Below are 18,286 nucleotides of genomic sequence, written 5' to 3'. Positions count from 1 at the left end.
TGCTTGAAATGCATTCTGGTGAGACACTCCAACATCAGGTGGTTTTTATGTTGGCAAGAGACACAGCTCTCTCTTCCTGGTGGCCCTGAGATCTTTGAACATCATCTGAAAGCAATTCCTATTGTGCGTGCGTGCGTGCGTGTGTATGTGTGTGTGTGTGTGTGTGTGTGTGTGTGTGTGTGTGTGTGTGTTGTAGGACATGCTGGTACTGCCTTGTCTGAATTCACTGGATGAGCTATGGGAGCCTCAGTTGCAAATCTCTGCTCTTGAACTTCTTGCTGCCTTTATCCCACTGTCTCAGGCTGTTCAAGAGTAAGCCTGGGTGCTCTACTTATTTCTTCTTGCCACAATATGAAAGAAACCAAACAGTTCAATAGTAAAATTATTAAGTCTCTTTGATGAGCCCCAAATGATGGAAGGGGAAATCAATCCCTACAAAGTTCATCTCTGACTTTCCCATTTTCTCGTGGCTTCCCATTCCTGGCAAGAGATTGGCACCATGCATCCAGCATAAGGTCAAATTCAGGTCTGCCTTATGTCTCCCACACCCTCCTGGCTGCTGAAGTGCTGTGTTATCTCCTTAACTTGTGTATGATAAAAAAAACATACACAATAATAATCGACCTTTTCTTCCACATCAACAGCTTTTAGTTTGGTTGTTGTGTTGTAAGATTGTGTATGTGCACATGGGTGTGCATAAAAGAGATAGGAAAAGGGAGAGAGAGTAATTATTGTCAAAGTCTTTCTCTTTCAAAGAAAAAGACCTATCATTTTGTGGGAGTGCTGAGGTTGGTGACTGGTACAAGATCACCCAGCTAGCACGTACCGGAGGCAGGGCTTCAAGCCATGTTTTTCATCCATCCCAACATGCTCACCTTTCAGCAGCGTCACTTCTTGTTGACAATAACACCAGATAGAGTCTTTGCTTGATGGTCTTCTCTCTGTTGTTCCAGATCCTGGCTCTTGTAGCTGTCCGAAAAGGCATGGACTACCTCTTTTCCCAGCATGACCTCAGTTTCCTTGATGATGTCATTCCAGAAAAGGACAAGAAAAAGAAAGAAGATGAGAAGAAAAAGAAGAAGAAGAAAGGCAGTCTTGACAGTGACAATGATGATGTAAGAAGTTTTCCAGCCTTCCAGAGGAAAACTAGCCAAGGCATCAATGGGGGGAATGGGTTTCCTCCCTGTGTTGGGAGAGGGCAATATGTTTTCAGGAATGCACAAATCATATCTAGGTCTGTCAAATGGCTTTATTCTTGTCTTAGAACTGGATGCTCTCATTTCCTTCTCTTGTTTCACTATTTTCCCCCTTCCTGTCCCTCTGATGTTTACTTTGGTTCCCTAGAATTTACATACCCTTCAACAATGATGCACTTCATGGCCACTTATTTTACAACCATATTGATGCAAGACACTGGGCTCACACATATAAAGCACAAGTAGGGATTTGCTTGGTTCCACCCATTTTTACACTTAAAAATGCATTGACATATTTTGCTTTGAAATCATCTTCATTTCCAAATTTGTCCTTCCTGACATTGTGTAAATATCCTGGGAACATGATATTTAATGTGTCTCTTGCCAGTGTCATAGTTGGTTTTAGGTAAGTAGAGTTACCCTTTTATCCGGTGAGCCGTCCTTTAAAAACAAAGGAAGAAAAAAGAGGTTGGGCAAAATTAATGTGCCCATCAGCCTAATTTGACTATGTGTATATATGTGTATGTATGTATATATATACACGTATGTATACGTATATATATACACACATATACACACATGTATATGTGTGTATATATACACATACATATATACCTACACACACATACATATACGATACACACACATACATATATATACCACAAGTCCCCACCTGTTCAAAGAAGGAAAAGAGATTAATTTTCTCATCTCTTTCTTGAGGATAAATTTGGTCTTTATAATGACCCAGCATTTAGTTTCTTCTCTTTTCTTTTTTTGTCATTGTTATTCTTTATTTGATAACATTCTAAAGACATTTGATTTGTTATTAATTTAGTCTTTAAATAAGCACACACATATAGTATGCCCTTAATGACTGCCAAAAAGGTGAACTCTTAAGAGTTGTAATCTTTGGCTATAACGACATTATTATAATGAAATATGAGAGGCAGCATGGAATAGTGAGTGGCTAGAAAGCTGGGCTCTGACCTGGGAAGACCAGGGTCTAAGCCTTGTCTCTGACATTTACTGGCTAATGTGATTCTGGCTAAGTGACTCAGCCTCACAATGCTCCCAGGCAACTCAAAAAAATTCTAAATTGTGAGTTACCAATCTGCAATGGTGGAAAAGAGATTTCTTCAGAGACCATTGAAATCACAGATACACCAACATATCTATTTATGTGGATATATGTAATTTATATATATGCATATATCAATAAGCTAACAAATAAACATATATTGAACACCTAATATGTGCTAAGCACTGGGGATACAAAAAGAGGGAAAAGACTGCCGTTGCCCTCAAGGAACTTATAATCTCATGGGGCGGACAACAGACAAATAAATATATGCAAAGTAAGCAATATACAAGATAATAAATAGAAAATAATTAACAGAGGGAAGGCAGCAGAATTAAAGGAGGTTGGGGAAGGCTTCCCATAAATGATAAGATTTTACTTGGGGCTTAATGGAAAGCAGGGAGGTCACTAGTCAGAGTAGAGGATGGTATATGATATACACATACATGTGCTCTCCTCTGCTCTGTATAGATGCTCCATATAGATGTACACATGCATGCACATGTACATGTATAAATGTGGAAATAGAAATAATTAACAGAGGGAGGACCCTAGAATTAAGAGGTGTTGAGGAAGGCTTTGTGGAGAAGATGGGGTTTTAGTTGGGACTTCAAGCAAGCAAACCAGGGAGTTCTTGCTGCTCAGACTGAATGGATTCCATTAGTAATATTAGCCTTAAGATCATGTAAAGAGCAAGGTTTCAATGCATACTTGACAATTTTGATGTGACCCTCATAAGAATGTCTGATAGAGACAGAGCAAGTGACCAAGGGGTTGTCCATTACCAATCTGTTGGACTGAGAAAGCATCATCCAGAAACTGTCACACACATACTTGCCTAATGGTAAAGTGCCCCATCTTGTTAAAATGAAAATTTTATTCTCAAAAATTCATGAAACCAAGTAAATGTAAAAGAAATTTAAGTAATTTAACCTTTAAATGATATTTTTGTAAAGTTTGTTGCATTTATACTTCTAAAGTTCTTAACGCTTAAAACTGCACCAAAACTTTTGGGACACACTATATGTTGTAGTTATTAAGCATAGTGAGTGACTTTTATCTATGCACATACTTGAATTGTCTCTTCTTCAAAATTCACTTGAGAATGATCTCCCTAGTGGTTTACTGACCAATTAGGGCCAACTCATTTGAAATTTTTTACCATTTGATGAAGAGTAAAGGGCATTAGAACCTGTGTTTTCTTAAAATAGTTGCAGGGATCAGTGGTATAGACCAGGGGTGGGGAACCTGCAGCCTCGAGGTTGCATGTGGCCCTCTAGGTCCTCAAGTACAGACCTTTGAATGAACCCAAACTTCACAGAACAAATCCCCTTAATATGAAGATTTGTTCTGTATAATTTGGACTCGGTCAAAGGACCACACTTGTGGACCTAGAGGGCCACATGCAACCTCTAGGCCTCAGGTTCCCTACCCCTGTTATAGACCAAGCCATTCTTCTGTCCCCTGATGCCTTGTGCACAAGGGATGTGGTTACTGAATTCTCTTGCTACTGGAGGAGACCATCTCATAGAGCTGCCAATGCTCCATAAGGAATGTTTAGTCACTGCAATTAGACAGTCTGGAACTAGTCTTTGTTTAAGAAACACTCAAAAGAAAAGCATGCACAGTTTATCCTAACAGCTCCTCAAAATGTTTGGGAAAGAAATGAGTGTTTTTCTTATAGGAATGAATTGATTTATCTATCATAGATAGATGTGCCAAGTCAAATCTAGTCAACGAGCATTTATTAAGCTCCTGCTGTGTGCCAGGCAGTCTGCAAAGTGCTGATGATACAAAGAAAGGCAAAAGACTATCCCTGCCCTTGAGGAACTCACAATCTAATGGGGGAGAAACATGCAAATAGCTATGTACCGCAAGATATTAACAGGGTAAATTGGAGATGCTCTCGGAGGGAAGCCACTGAGGTTTCAGAGGACTGGAAAGGGTTCTGGTAGAAGGTGGGACTTTAGCTGAGAATTGAAGGAGGTCAGAGAAGCCAGGTTATATTGATATTATACCAGTAGTCTCTGCCAGCCACAAAGAGACCATTCTCAGACGTGTGTTTTCCTTTTATTTAAAATTAAATTTGGGTTTTAAAAAAATAACAAAAAAGCGTTTTTCCCACTCACTACCTATCTTAAAAAAAGGAAAAACAAAACTTTTATAATAAATAAGCATAGTTCAGAAAAACAAATCCCTGCATTGGCTCTGTCCAAAAATAAATGTCTCATTCTGCATTAAGAGGTCATTGCCTTCTGTCAGTTGGGAGGTATCACGTTCATCATGAGCTGTTCCTACATTACGCTATCACCTTCAGGATGACCTGAAGTCACAGCCATTTTAGAAGCAAGCTCGCTCTCTCTCTCTCTCTCTCTCTCTCTCTCTCTCATATTCTGTCTCTCTGCATCTCTCTCTCTCTCTCTCTCATTCTGTCTCTCTGCATCTCTCTCTCTCTCTTTCATTCTGTCTCTCTGCATCTCTCTCTCTCTCTCTCTCTTTCATTCTGTCTCTCTGCATCTCTCTCTCTCTCTCTCATATTCTGTCTCTCTGCATCTCTCTCTCTCTCTCTCTCTCTCTCTTTCATTCTGTCTCTCTGCATCTCTCTCTTTCATTCTGTCTCTCTGCATCTCTCTCTCTGTCTCTGTCTGTCTGTCTCTCTCACTGTTTCTCTCTGCTGTCTCTTCCTCTCACTGTCTTTCTCACTGTCTCTCTATTTTTGTCTCACTGTCTCTCTGTCTGTCTGTCTGTCTCTACATATATATGTATATATGTACATATGAATCTTTTACAAAAGAGATCATCAAATTTCTTCTCCCTTTGCTCACAGACGAGTAAGAAGAAATGACTTTGTATAGCTCTAATGGGCTGTCAATGAGTGCAAGATGAGGTAGGATTGACCTTATGTAAACACTGTTAATAAGAAGTCTCTGGTTGCACCGCTCCTATGTACATTCTTCAGGAATGTGGTGCTGGAGCTTAAAAGATATCATGCTGGAAACACAACTGACAATTTATGTTGCATACAGTGACTATAAAGTCAAGTCAACAAGAATTTATTGAGCATCTACTATGTTCCAGGCACTATGCTAAGCTCTAGGGATACAAAGAAAGGGAAAAACAATGCCTGTTTTCATAGAGCTCATAGTCTAATGAAGGAAAATAAGAAGCAAACAACTATACTTAGAAGATACATACTTGGCAAATAGGACACCATCTCAGAGGGAAGGTGATAGCATTAAGAAGGACCGGAAAAGCCTTCTCAGAGAAGGCAGGGTTTTTTTGAGGCAATCACAGTTAAGTGGCTTACCTAGGATCACATAGCTACTAAGTGTCCAAGGCTGGATCTGAACTCATGTCCTCCTGATTCCAGGGCTGGTGCTCTATCCACTGCACTACCTAGCTGTCTCAAGAAGGTAGGATTTTAGCTGGGACAATCAGGAGATGGCGCTGATCAGGGAGAGCCCCTGGAGTTTGTTGAGTGGAAGCCTGCCAGCCCTATGCTCTAGGAAGATCCTTGACAGCTGAGTGGAGGATGGACTGGAATAGGGAGAGATTTGAGGCAGGGAGACCAGGCAGCAGGCTCTTGTGGTGGTCCAAGTGTGGGGTGCTGAGAGTCTATACCAGGGTGGTAGCAGCATCAAAGGAAAGAAGGGAGCACATATGAGAGATGTGGCAAAAGTACAATCTAATCCAGTTAAGATTTATTATCTTCCTTCTATGTGCTAGGCACTGTGCTAAGCACCGGGAATGTAATTAATAAAAAGAAAGACAGAGTTTCTCCTCAAGGAGCTTGTAATCTAAAGAAGGATATAACTCACAAAGAGAGGCAGGAAAATAAGGATGGGGTGGAGTGGGTAGGCAGAATACCAGGGGGTATCTAATGTGGGGGGCAATGTGTTCCATGGAGCTTAAACCAGGCAGAGTAGCAGATGCAAAGTGGAGTGAGCCAAGAATCCAGGTTCTTCCCTCTATAAAGATAAAATCAGTAAAATTTTGCAATAGACTATATGGGGATGAGTATGAGTGACTGCTAAATTGCAAGCCTGGATGACTAAGAAGATAGTAGTACCCTTGACAATAGGGGAGATGAGGAGCTAGGAGAGTTTGGGGTGAAATATAGTGCCTTCAAGATGAATTCAGATGCCCATAAGGTATCCAGTTTGAAAAATTCAATACTATAGGCACTTGGAGATTCTGGATAATAGCTCTGAGGAAATGATAATTGACTCTATCAGAGCTAATGAGACCAAATGAAGTAGTATATAGGGAGAACAGAAGAGAGCCCAGGGGAGAGCCTTGGGAGACACTCGCTCTTCACAGGTATGACTTTTATGAGGATTTGGTCAAGGAGAACAAGAAGGTAAAGTCAGACAAGGAGGACAATCTGGACAGAGTAGAGTCATGAAAACTCAATGTAAAGAGAGTATCCAGAAGTCAGTGGTCAATGATGACAAAGATCCAGGAGAATGAGGATTAAGAAAAGGCTATTCAGTTGGGCAGTTGGGAGAGCATTGGTAACTTTGAACAGAGCCGTTCCAGTTGAATGAGAGACTGCTGAGAGGTAAGAAGAAAGTGAGAGAAAAGAAGTGGAGGCTCCTGTTACAGACACTTCCTAAGGAATTTAGCCATAAAGAAAAAAGATATGGGATGATAGCTGTCAGGAAGTGATGAATTGAGGATGGGGTTTTTTGAGGCTGTGAGAGATATGGGTATGTTTGTAGGCAGCAAAGAAGTAGTCAGTAGATAGGAAGAGATAGAGAACTACTGAGAAAAAGGAGATGATAGAAGAGAAAATCTGCTAGAGAAGATGGGGATGGAATAAGATCCCCTGTGCATGTAGTGGGGTTGGCCTTGGCAAGGAGGGCCACCTCTTCATGTGAGACTGGGGTAAAAGAAGAGATAGTGAAGAAAAAATGTGGAAATGGTAGGAAATGAGGAGGAAGGGAGAAGAAGGGGCTTTTGGTGAATGGCCTTGATTTTTTCAGTGAAATATGAAGCCGAGTTCTCAGCTAAGAAGGTGAGGGAAAGGAGGAACCATGGGAACTTTAAGGAGGGATGAAAAGGTTTGAACAAGCTGCCATGGCAAGTCGGATAGTGAATCAATTAGTAATATGTAAAAGGATTGCCTTGCAGCAGTGAGGCCCCAGTTGAAATAATGTTCACTTAACTTGGTAGTGGATGGAGTCAGCATGGTTTTGTGGTTTTCTTTGGCAGCACAAAAGAAGAAATGAAAACAATGGATGGTGGGAGCAATCCAAGACTGTGCTTGTCAGGGTAGGATCATTCATAGGATAAGAGGGCAAGGGCCTGGAGAGTAAAGGATAGGATAGAGAAGAACTGGAATGAAAAGGTCAAGATGGGGAAAAGAAGAAAGCCTAAGCTTCACAGGGGTGATAGCCTGGGAAAGAACTGAGGGGAGGAGGGCTTGGAGGCCATGGTAAGGATAAAGAAGAGGATTATGGGTCATAAGTCCAGGGAAAGAAGAAAGAGTAGAGGGTTATGATCAGATAAAGGAATTTCTGAGTTCAGGAATGTGAAAATAGAACACATGCTAAGAGGGAAGGCTATTGAATCTCATTTTCTGAAAACAAAGAAAATAATTAGGAAAAATATCATTGCAGCAGTTTAAGATCAATTCTTCTTAGAGGTGAGGAGATGGACCCAATGTCCTGCTGAGACCCCTTCCAGTGCTGTTGTTCTATAAGAAATGCACATCAGGATGGAGGGTTCATGGTGAAAATGGTTCTTTCATCACAAAATATTTATTTTTGAATGATGCCACATCTTCAGCCCTCCAAATTTGTCACAGAGGTCTTAGAGAGAAAAGATTTTAAAAATATTTTAGATTGAACTAGGGTTCTTTCAACTTTAAGACTTTTTAAAAAACTTTTTTTAAGATTTAAACATATTTAGTCTGAGACCATTTAGAGCCTGACCCTTGGGATGCTCTAAGCCTAAAGTAAACATGTTATGTTTTACCCCTCTGTCCTCTGTCACATTGCCACTTTTAAAGGGGCTTGTCTGAATGTGGCCAGTGGGCAGCTCTCTGTGCATTCGGCTGCTTGTGTGCTGACAGGAGTTTCTGGCAAGCATGCCACAATTGGGGAAGGGACCCAATTCTCTTAGTTTGGGGCACTATTAGTGGAAGTCACAGCTTCCTTGTATTTGGGGCTGCTGCCATTGTCCTTTTGAGTCTTCTGAGGAGGCAATAATTAGGGGAGAGCTCAGTCTATTGTCAGTAATTGAAGGTCATGAAAGATAACATTTTGCGCCATTTTAATGCTCTTGAGGAAAATGTTTGAGGTGTTGTAATAAGACAAGTTCTGCTGGGTATTTACCTACATATAGTATATAATCTCTTTTATTGTGTCATTGCAAGATGTAATATTTTAATCCTTTCACTGAATGGGCTGACTCATTCCCACTAGTGTGCTGGTAAATGTTTAACAACCAGATCTAAGGGGAGAGTGGGGGATGTATGCCCAAGACACTTTTGTGTTTAATCTGCATCATTAACATTTTCCGCATAATTTCTTTAAGTCTTGACAATCAACAAAACAATAAATACAACCCTGATTTGTATTATTTGCCAACTTCTGAGGTGTAAATGCTTACACTGGAAATTTAATAATCCACTATTATTTTCACTTGACATAAGGACAGTAGCCCTTATGTCAAGATACATTTCTTTCTTTGTTTTCCTGGGCCCAAATTTCCTCTGACATAAAAGGGAAATAAGTGGGTGAGTTGGATTTCTTCATTTTAGACCTATTTTCAAATTCAAAATTATGTTGCCATTCAAGGCCTGGCCTTTAAGGTTGCCTCCAATCCTTTTTCACATTAGTCCCTTTTAGGCTATAGGCAGTTCCCTGAATTCAGTTCCTGTCTTCCAGCCCCCTACATTCCCCTAGGCTAGTGTCCTTTGTGCCTTTGATGTTCTAATATGGCCTGCTAACATTCATGTAGCTCTTAAAGGTTTGCAAAGCACTATACATGTATTATTTCCTTTGATCCTCCACCCTGTGAAACAGATATTATTATGCCCATTTTAGAGATGAGAAAACTGAGGTCGAAAGAAGAGCAAACAGCTAGAAAGTGCTCAAGGTAGTATTTGAACTCAGGTCTTTCTGCCTCCAAGTCCAGCAGTGTGGTCACTATACCTGTTAGCTGGCTCTATATTACTTCTTTATCATTGTCTTTCAGTGTTATAATTTTCCTTCAAGTCTCAGGTCAGCACCACCTCCTTTGCAGACCTTCTGTGATCTCCCGAGCTGCAAGCAATGTGCTCTCCTCAAATTTTCGTAGAACATTTTGTGTGAAAACCCAATTGTCTTCCCCAGTCATGCCTCTCTGTGGATTACATGTATCTGTATACATGTATTGTATGAGCCTGCTGAGATCAAGGACTGTGTCACTTTTTGATCCCTAGTGGCTACTCATGTCCTCTGCATTGTAGTAAAATTTCCTGAGAAGGCGATTTATTTTATTAATTTATTCGATTAATTTATTTATTTGTTTGGGTAACAGAGTCTGGTGCAATGCTGCGGACTGATTAACAGGGGGGAATATACTTTATTTAAAACTCCAATGTAGTTTTAGGCAGCAAATGAATCCACTGGATATGTTGTAGGTTTTTTTTTTTCTGTATACACAAGTGTGGGTTAATGAATAAAAAGTTTCAAAAACAATTTGGCTTTGGCCCCTCTGACCGAAGGGATGGAGAAAACATATTTTGCAGAAAAGAAAGGAGAAAAATTCATTATTTTTCTAGTATCTCTATGTAAACAGCAGATGTAATCCAACGGGGGGACAATGTCCTTAGAGCATTCTAAGACCTCTCCCACATTTCATCCACAGTCTGACTGCCCTTACTCCGAAAAAGTTCCAAGTATTAAAATTCCAATGGACATCATGGAACAACAGCCTTTCCTAAGTGACAGCAAACCCGCTGACAGTGAGTAGAACTAACCTCTTAGTTCATGCCTGCTTGAAACTGACTTGTGCTACCATGGAGGGTGATGTTAAGTCTGAAGCAATTATCCTTCCTCTTTCTTTATTTTTTTGCCCTATTTTATCAATTTCTTAAAAGAATATTTGTAACTATGAAGACCTTGTTGTCTCCTTAGCAGCCTTTTCCCGGCGACTAAAAACTTGTTTTTGCTTGCTTATGTTCTTGGACTCTCCAAAGCCCCATTTCCGTCTGCTGCTAACCATGGTTAGCATGTGATTTCTCTTTCTACCATTTATTGTTAGAGTAGCTGCTTATGCTGCCACGTCACTGTTACTGTTTGTTTTCCTTAGGTACAATCAGTTGCCCAGTTGACTTAAATTCCATGTCATGGGTCTCTTCATCACTAATTAACAAATTGGACAGTATTGATTAATTTGAATCACCAATTAAATTGGGAATCATAAAACATTTGTATACTTCCTTAGTGACTTTTAATTAAAGTTACAAGTTACAAAATTCTTCTACTGGAAATAATAGCTTTTGAGAACTGCTCTGTACCTTTTGATTGAGAGGGACCCTAGGGAATGGGTCAATCATCATAGAGGACCTTTGACCTTTCTTAGCCAACTGCTGCTTCTAGAAAATACTTTAGATCAAGGGTTTCTAACTTGGTGTCCATGAATTTGGATGGGGGGGGAATCTTTATTTCAATATAATTATTTATTTTGGAATCCCACAAATTTTATTTTATGCATTTAAAAGCAGTATTCTGAGAAGGGGTCTGTGGGATTCAACAGACTGCCAAAGTGGTCCATGACACCAAAAGATTAAGAACCCTTTCCCTAGATGGAAGAATCAATGCTCAGCCATGATTGTTCATTACTTTCAACCTGGGGCATTCCCTCCCATTGATGTCAAAGTTTGGTGGCTCAAATTTAATATTTCATAGCGTGTTACCTGACATGTATAATGGAAGCAATAGGTTGTTTTGAAAGAAGGGAAATCTCAGCATATGCCCTGATACCCATCTGAACATATTTTCCTATCTTTTATCAAATTCTTCCTTGCTGCTTTTCTCTTTAATTAAACTTTTTTATGTAAGAAATTTATTCCTTAAGGTCAGCAGATGTCCTTGAATACCTCATCATATTTTATAGGGAAAAGAAGATGGCCATTTGTATTATATGTGTGACACTAATGCTTTTCCAATTCAGTAAGATTGAAAGTTAATGCTCAAGATGTAGCATCAAGTCCAAAAGATACCACACCTTATAAGATGCCATTCAGAGGCTAAATTTTCCTAAGCATTATCTATGTGAGTTTTGGTTGATGAAATATTCTTACTTAATTGAAAGTCCCAACCTGAATCTGAAACGATCTTATTTTTAGTAGTCTTGTGTCTCATTAAGTAAGTTTGTCACTTCTGTGGGTTGCTGAGGCCAAACAAAATTTAGAACCTGGTTGCCAATGAATTTATTATCTGTCCATATTTCATTTATTATCTGATAAAGATCAATGAGTATCTCTAAATACTTCTACTGCTACAAAAATCGCTATATTAAAATAGAGGGAGAACAAAAGATTATTGGAAAGGAATGGCTAGGAAATTAACATGAGATGTTTCTTCCTTGTCCGTTACATTTCTTATCCTGCCATTTGGCCTCACAACTGATCTGATCCCCACACTCTGAAACCCTTACAGAAGCTCAGCCTTTTAGGGTAATAAGTTAAATGGTTGTATTTTCAAATCCTACTATTTAGATTATATTAAGACAACTAAATGGGAGTTTTAATTTCCCAAATTCATCTTCATCACCTTTCCATTTTTGAAGAAGACATCAGTGAGAGACTAAAATGAATGTGTCGACTCTTGAGGGTGGGGAGGCAGATTTCAGATTTATTCTGCAGCTAACATTTTCATTTTCAGTAAAATCATATGCTTTCCTCCAAAGACCTGTTACTTGTGATTTTTGTTTAATCTTTCCAGGAGAAAAATCACCAACATTCCTTGAACGCCACACATCATGCTGATAAAATTCCTTTCCTTGAGTCGCTTGGGATACCAAGGTAAAAAGCAGTATGATGTTTTGGGTTTTTTTTTTAAATTTTTTTCTCTCACTTTGGCAGTGCCACGGGATGTCTGCCCCCAGAAATGTGGTAAAGGCACAGGTTATTGGGCAGGACTTCTTGTTCTAATTCTTCTTCAGATAAAAACTTGTACAAGAACCGGTGTGTGCCCAACTTCTGCTGGTGAGAATACCGATTCTGAACATGCTTCTGAGAAGTAATTGGATCTCTCAGTTCCATGACCTCAGAGTCCTGCGTCAGTGTTCAGTCTTGTGATATCAGGGTTGTCATTCACTGATTTAAAGAACATTCTCAAAAACAAGCTACGTGTTGGAGTTTCATGATAGCCAATTCTCCACTCACTGGTGGTTGATATCATTCCATTGGCTTCATCTCCCTTTACCCTCTTTCAGATTTCCCATAATCTTCCCCCATTAGAGTGTAAGCTCTTTGAAACTACTTGTCTTTGTATTCCCAATAGTTAGCACAGTGCCTGGCATGTGGTGAGTTTTTAATAAATACCTGTCGACTTGACTTAACAAAGCTCAGGACACTTCTGGTCTTTCTAGATAGTTCAAAAGGTAAAAAAAAATCTGGGGGATTCCAGTGGCAGCTATATTTTTCCCTTTAGTCCCTGTGGCAGTGAGAATGCCTCACTTTTCAGTATTCTCCTTGAGTTTACTGACATCTAGCCAGCTTCAGCCCCAAGAAAGTCATAATTACTCCAAGAGGATTCAGAAGTGGGAAAAGATATGAAATTGGAGATGTCAGATGCTGTCTTCTCTTGAACGATCAGTTCACATGTAGAGAAGGTGATGGGTCACTTACAGCTGCTTGTTTCTTGCTGTTGTCTTTTTTCCGTTTAGCCCTCCTAGGACTCCAGTCAAAGTTGTGCCTCAAATTCTAATAGAACTTGAACCTGAAGACGATGGTTATTTCTGGAGGAGCAAGGGAACAGAAACTACGTTGTAACCTGTTTGTCTCTTAACACTGCATTGTTTTCTTGGTGTGGAAGATGATGTTTTCTTCAGTTTGTTTTTTATTTTTTTTGTGACTAGCCAAATATCCCAGTGCCCTCTGCTTCTATCCTGTGTAGGGAAAACTGAGACAAGAGCGCACTTTTAGAAGATGAATTTTTCTGGAAGAATTTTCTCTCTCCCATATTTTTGTTAGTTTTTTCCCCTACTCAGTTCACACACACACACACACACACCCCCACCCCCACCACCACCACCACTCTTTTCCTTTTTGCAGGGACTGCAAATGTGTTATTTTTTTAAAAAAGGATTTTGTAACAACTTTTACTAAAGCATCAAGATGACTGACAACTTTAATAGGGGAGTTATGTTTGCTTGCTTGTTCTTCTGATTGTTTGAACCAAGCCTCACTGAGGTTTGTTGTCTTTGCTGACATATAGATTCCCACACCTAAAAAAATGCTGCTACCCTAACTAGCCCATGCTCTTGAACTCTTCCCTAATAGTCTGAAAAGAAGGCGAGCTAAAGGTACTAATTTCACTCCCTGCACAGAGATACTCTGGCCATTATTGTAGCACGTTTTGAAAGTCCCATTTCCTATGCAACCTTTTTTTTAACCCTCTAATGGGCTTATCTGTTGAGTCTTTTGAAGAATATTTTTCTTCCTAGATTTTGTTGTTTAAATTATGGGGGCCTAACCTGCAACTTATTTTGTTTGTCAATTTTTTAAACTTTTTTTTAAAAATTACTGTAAAGAAAATGAATTTTTCCTGCAGCAGGAAACATAGTTTTGAGTAGTTCTACCTCTTATCTGTAGCTGCCAGGCTTTCTGTAAAAAAATGTATTGTAAATAATGTGATTTTTGTACACATAAACACACACACGCACACAATCTCCAGGACAAGTCATGGGGCTGGATTTGATAATAAGCACCCTGTTTCTAAAGCATTAATTTTTCTTTTCATCTCTTTCTTCCTTCTTTTCTTTTCTTTTTTTAATGTTCTATGAAGGAGATAGGAGATGGGGGCAGTTAACTCCTTTGTGGTGTTAGAATATAGTAAATGTAATGGCAATTAATAATGTACTGACTGGTAATAGTTCAGAGATGCGATTGTATTCTCATGTTGATATCCTATGCAGTATTTTTTTTTAGAATTCTTTCACATAAAAACCCTTGTGTTTTTATGTATGTTCATGGATGTGCTCTGCATGCAGCTAAACCTGCATGCAAAGGTAGAAAGAGAAAGAATGTTAGCAAGTGAACGAGTGAGTTACAGTCTCACTTATCAGTTTCCATAAAACATGGGTCTGACTCGTAATTGACAGAACTATTCTAGAGTTGGAGTGAGTGGCCTCTCTCTGGCCAATGTGGACAGATGTGTTATATTTCCCAGTTACCTGTCACCATTACTGATGGGATATTTCATAAGGCCCATGAAAAGTCAGTAGGAATATAGAGGTTACTATGCCCATGTGAGCTGATCTGCAAGTATATAGGTGTAGCTACCGTACACTGTACATATACACTGTTTTGGATTTTTTTCAAGGAGCAAGATGAATATCATTTGTGATTGGGATCTTTTTAAAGTTGGGTTTTGTATATATGTTTCTAAATTAACACAACATAATGGAAATTGGGCATTTAGTCACCAAATTTAGCATGGCATTTTAAGCATATCATTTTAATAGGTTGCATTATATATTGTGAATGTGCATTAGACATAACATTTTTAAATGTCTACAATCTAAGAGTCATATAACCATATTCGTGATGCATACACACTGTAATCAACAGGGAGGGGAAGGCTGGGACCAGAAGGAAACCACTGGCTTTAGTTCTGTGATAACCTGTTGCATTGTGGGTCCCATTCCAGTACCATAAACCTGACTAGGAAGTCTGTCCTTTGGGAATATCTTTTGAAAAATACAGCTCGTGAAAAGACCATATTCAGAACAGCTCTCACCCTGAAATGTTGCTACCTTACTAGTACCAAATAGCTTTAACAGTGGAAACCAGTGTAAAATATGAATTTAATTATGGCCTCTAATGGTTTTATTTTCAAAAGTTAATGGAGAAAGTACCTTTTTATGGTGCTGAGACCTCACATGTTGAATTTTGGCTGCATATTTAAAATGATCACTACCTTTACAACCACTAATTAAATATATTTATCTAAATTCCTTACCCCCCTTCCCCTGTCCAACATCTGAGAATGCTTTCTCCCCTATCTCATTGAAGGAAACTCTCAGTTAAATGTTTAAAATAAATCGTCTGTAAGAAACTTTTGATATATTAGTGATCCGTGCTTTTTAAGCAATCTGGATTATAATAATGTGGCCTTCTTTGATCATTAGTTCAATTTAAAAAAATACTCTGTTGTGACCAGAGCACTAGGTTAGATCCCAGGAGGAATACAAAGTTTGGAGAAGGTTTTGTCCCTGCTCTCCTGGAGCCTATAATCTAGTCTTCTAGACCGGAAGCCATCTTATGTTCTTTCAGGGAATTCCAAAATGATGGAAAGATACCATTGGCATACATGAAATTCCAGCCACTGAAATAGATTTACATGTCACTTCTGCATCTTTAATGGCAAAGACTGTTTGTACTATATGCCTATAATTAGACACTAAAACTGATTTTTAATAAGAAGAAAGTTGCCGTAGATGATATAAAAAGAGAATACTCCATTTTCATTTCCTAGGGAAAAGATTTAAGATCTAACCCTTTCATCATCTTAATACCCATTAAAAGAAATTTCAAAGTCATTATTTTCAAAGAAGGGGTCACTTTATATGAAAGAGGCTATGTCTATACATGTAGAGCTGCTGGACTGTTTTGTGCTTTTACTGAATAATTTGTCTTAGTAAATGTAGCATATTGCTGGGCTTTCATGTTATTGGTTAGACACAGCCTTAGTGGGCTTATGTGATGAAACCCAATTATTCTCAGAATGTCTAGCACCATTGGAAGTAAATAAGTGAGCACTAGAAGATTCAAGTTGCTAGAAGCAAATACCAGACAGTGAATGGATTAAATGTGTTTATTAGTGAGATGCCAGATGAATGTAAATAAGCCAAGGCCTTTTGTGAGAGATGCATTGTCGTGTTGTAGGGAGAAAGGCAGTCACAACTGACACATCTGGCTTTGTACCAATTTCTTAGCAAAACTCATTGCTTGAAAATCAGATCCATCGTAAGGTTTACTCTAAATCCTGGTATTCTGCTTGTCTTGCCCTACTCCCTTCTCATTTTAAGCAACTGGGAGAGGAGGAGGGTGGGTGAACACTCATACCATTTTTATTTGTGAAGAAAGAAATGAAAAAAATTTTATTGGGGTTGAGGGAAGAGGAGGGTCTGACTTCAATGCATTGGATATTAAAGAGTATACATGTTTATACATGTGCGTACAACATACATATATACATGCATATGTCCATGCAATACACCAACACTTAGAGAATAAGTATTTTATTGGCAGATAGCTTGTGATCAATATCCAGAAAAACCTAGTCTTCCAGGGAGTTTGAACCATGTTTAAGTACTTGAAATGTATTGACTGCTGAACTCTATGTTTAAAAAGATAAATATTTGCTCTCTTATGCAGAGGTTGGCATTGTTTGGGGATGGGACAAAGATTTCTGGATTTCTCTTCACACAACTCAATTCCTTTGTTGTTGGAGCCTGGGATTTTTCTTGCATTATTGTATATTTTTGGCATTAGCTCATGATAGCAAGAATGGAAATCTTGGTGGCTCCAAGTGATTGGAAATCAACCAGTGGTCTCTTTTATAGCATTTGACTATCAGGAGAACCTTGGGAATTTTCAGATCTAGAAATTCATTGTACTTTGTTTCAGCCTTGACATTAAGGGGAAAAAAACAACTTATGCAATTTATGCTAACCAGTCCAAATATGCTTGGACCAGAAATTTGGGATATGGTTTATTTCTCAGCTCATTACTTTGTGCTCCGTGGGAGCATATCAAAATGCAAGCTTCTGATACTTACTTCCTTGGCAAATATTGCAAAGAGATGCAAACTCAGGGCTAAAGTCATCCAGTCAAACTTTCAGAGCCAGAAATAACTTTGTCCCAGACCTACAATGTGAAAAGGGTGAATGAATCCTTGCCACTTTTTTTCACCTTTCTAGCCATTTTCTTGGCTAATGCATCTCCATACACATGACTTTGGAATTGATACGCACTTTCAGATACTCTTATTTTTATTCTCTTAAAAGTCTTTATTAGCTTTGGAGAGATGATGCTTCTTTTTATTTTAAATGAAGTAGATCAACGTGCTGGAACAAATTGAAAAAAAAGAGCAGAAAACATTTCAATATACTAATGATAATTTTTTTCCAATATAAAACATGAAATTCCTATAACATTATAGTATTTTACAGTTTTATGAAGCTTTCTATTTGTGACTTTTATGGAATCAAGAGATGAAGAAGATGAGATATTTTAGCATTTATATTTTTCAAAATTAAATGTATACTTAAATAAATAACTTTATGCATTTAGAGGTATCCAATGTCTTTCTTGTCACAGTCTCTGTTATTGTAAATAAGAAAGAAATGAAACAATGCAATTTCCTGGGGTCTAGGACCTATGTAGGGCCTATTTTTAAAAATAAAGTAAAATAAACAAAAATACTTTTAAAAACAAATCAAAAGCAGCAAAAAGAGAAATAAAACAAAAATAAACAAAATAAATACACTTTAAAAAATAAAACAAAGAAAAATAAACCATCTGACCGTAAGCAAAGATGAAAATAACTGGAGAGAACCAATGAACTTGACTACATATGCAAGGTGTATAGAACCACCACTATTTGGCTTCATCGTCCATACAACACTGAGCTGGTTTTCTGACTTCCTCTGGCAAGCTTCTGTTTTGTTGTAAATTAACAGTTCCCAAAATGTGGTCTGAGATTTCTGAGGGTTCCTGAGACACTTTTAAAGAGTTTATGGGTTCAAAATTATTTTCATAATAATACTAAAACATTTTGATTTTAAT

General features: G+C 38.5%; 1 protein-coding gene across 1 annotated transcript in view; it reads left to right on the top strand.

The window, feature by feature from the left end:
• SLC4A4 (solute carrier family 4 member 4) overlaps positions 1-13,244 on the top strand; it is a gene marked incomplete in the record, with an annotated part of 320,448 nt that extends 307,204 nt beyond the window's left edge. The window contains 4 exon segments of the mRNA XM_036762520.1: positions 954-1,115; positions 10,132-10,228; positions 12,213-12,292; positions 13,159-13,244. Of these exon segments, the coding sequence (XP_036618415.1) occupies positions 954-1,115; positions 10,132-10,228; positions 12,213-12,256 (303 nt within the window).
• Positions 13,245-18,286: the final 5,042 nt, after the last annotated feature.

Source organism: Trichosurus vulpecula, chromosome 6, assembly GCF_011100635.1.
Source record: "Trichosurus vulpecula isolate mTriVul1 chromosome 6, mTriVul1.pri, whole genome shotgun sequence".
Classification (NCBI taxonomy): Eukaryota; Metazoa; Chordata; class Mammalia; order Diprotodontia; family Phalangeridae; genus Trichosurus; species Trichosurus vulpecula.
This window is presented reverse-complemented; position numbering and strand designations above follow the sequence as displayed.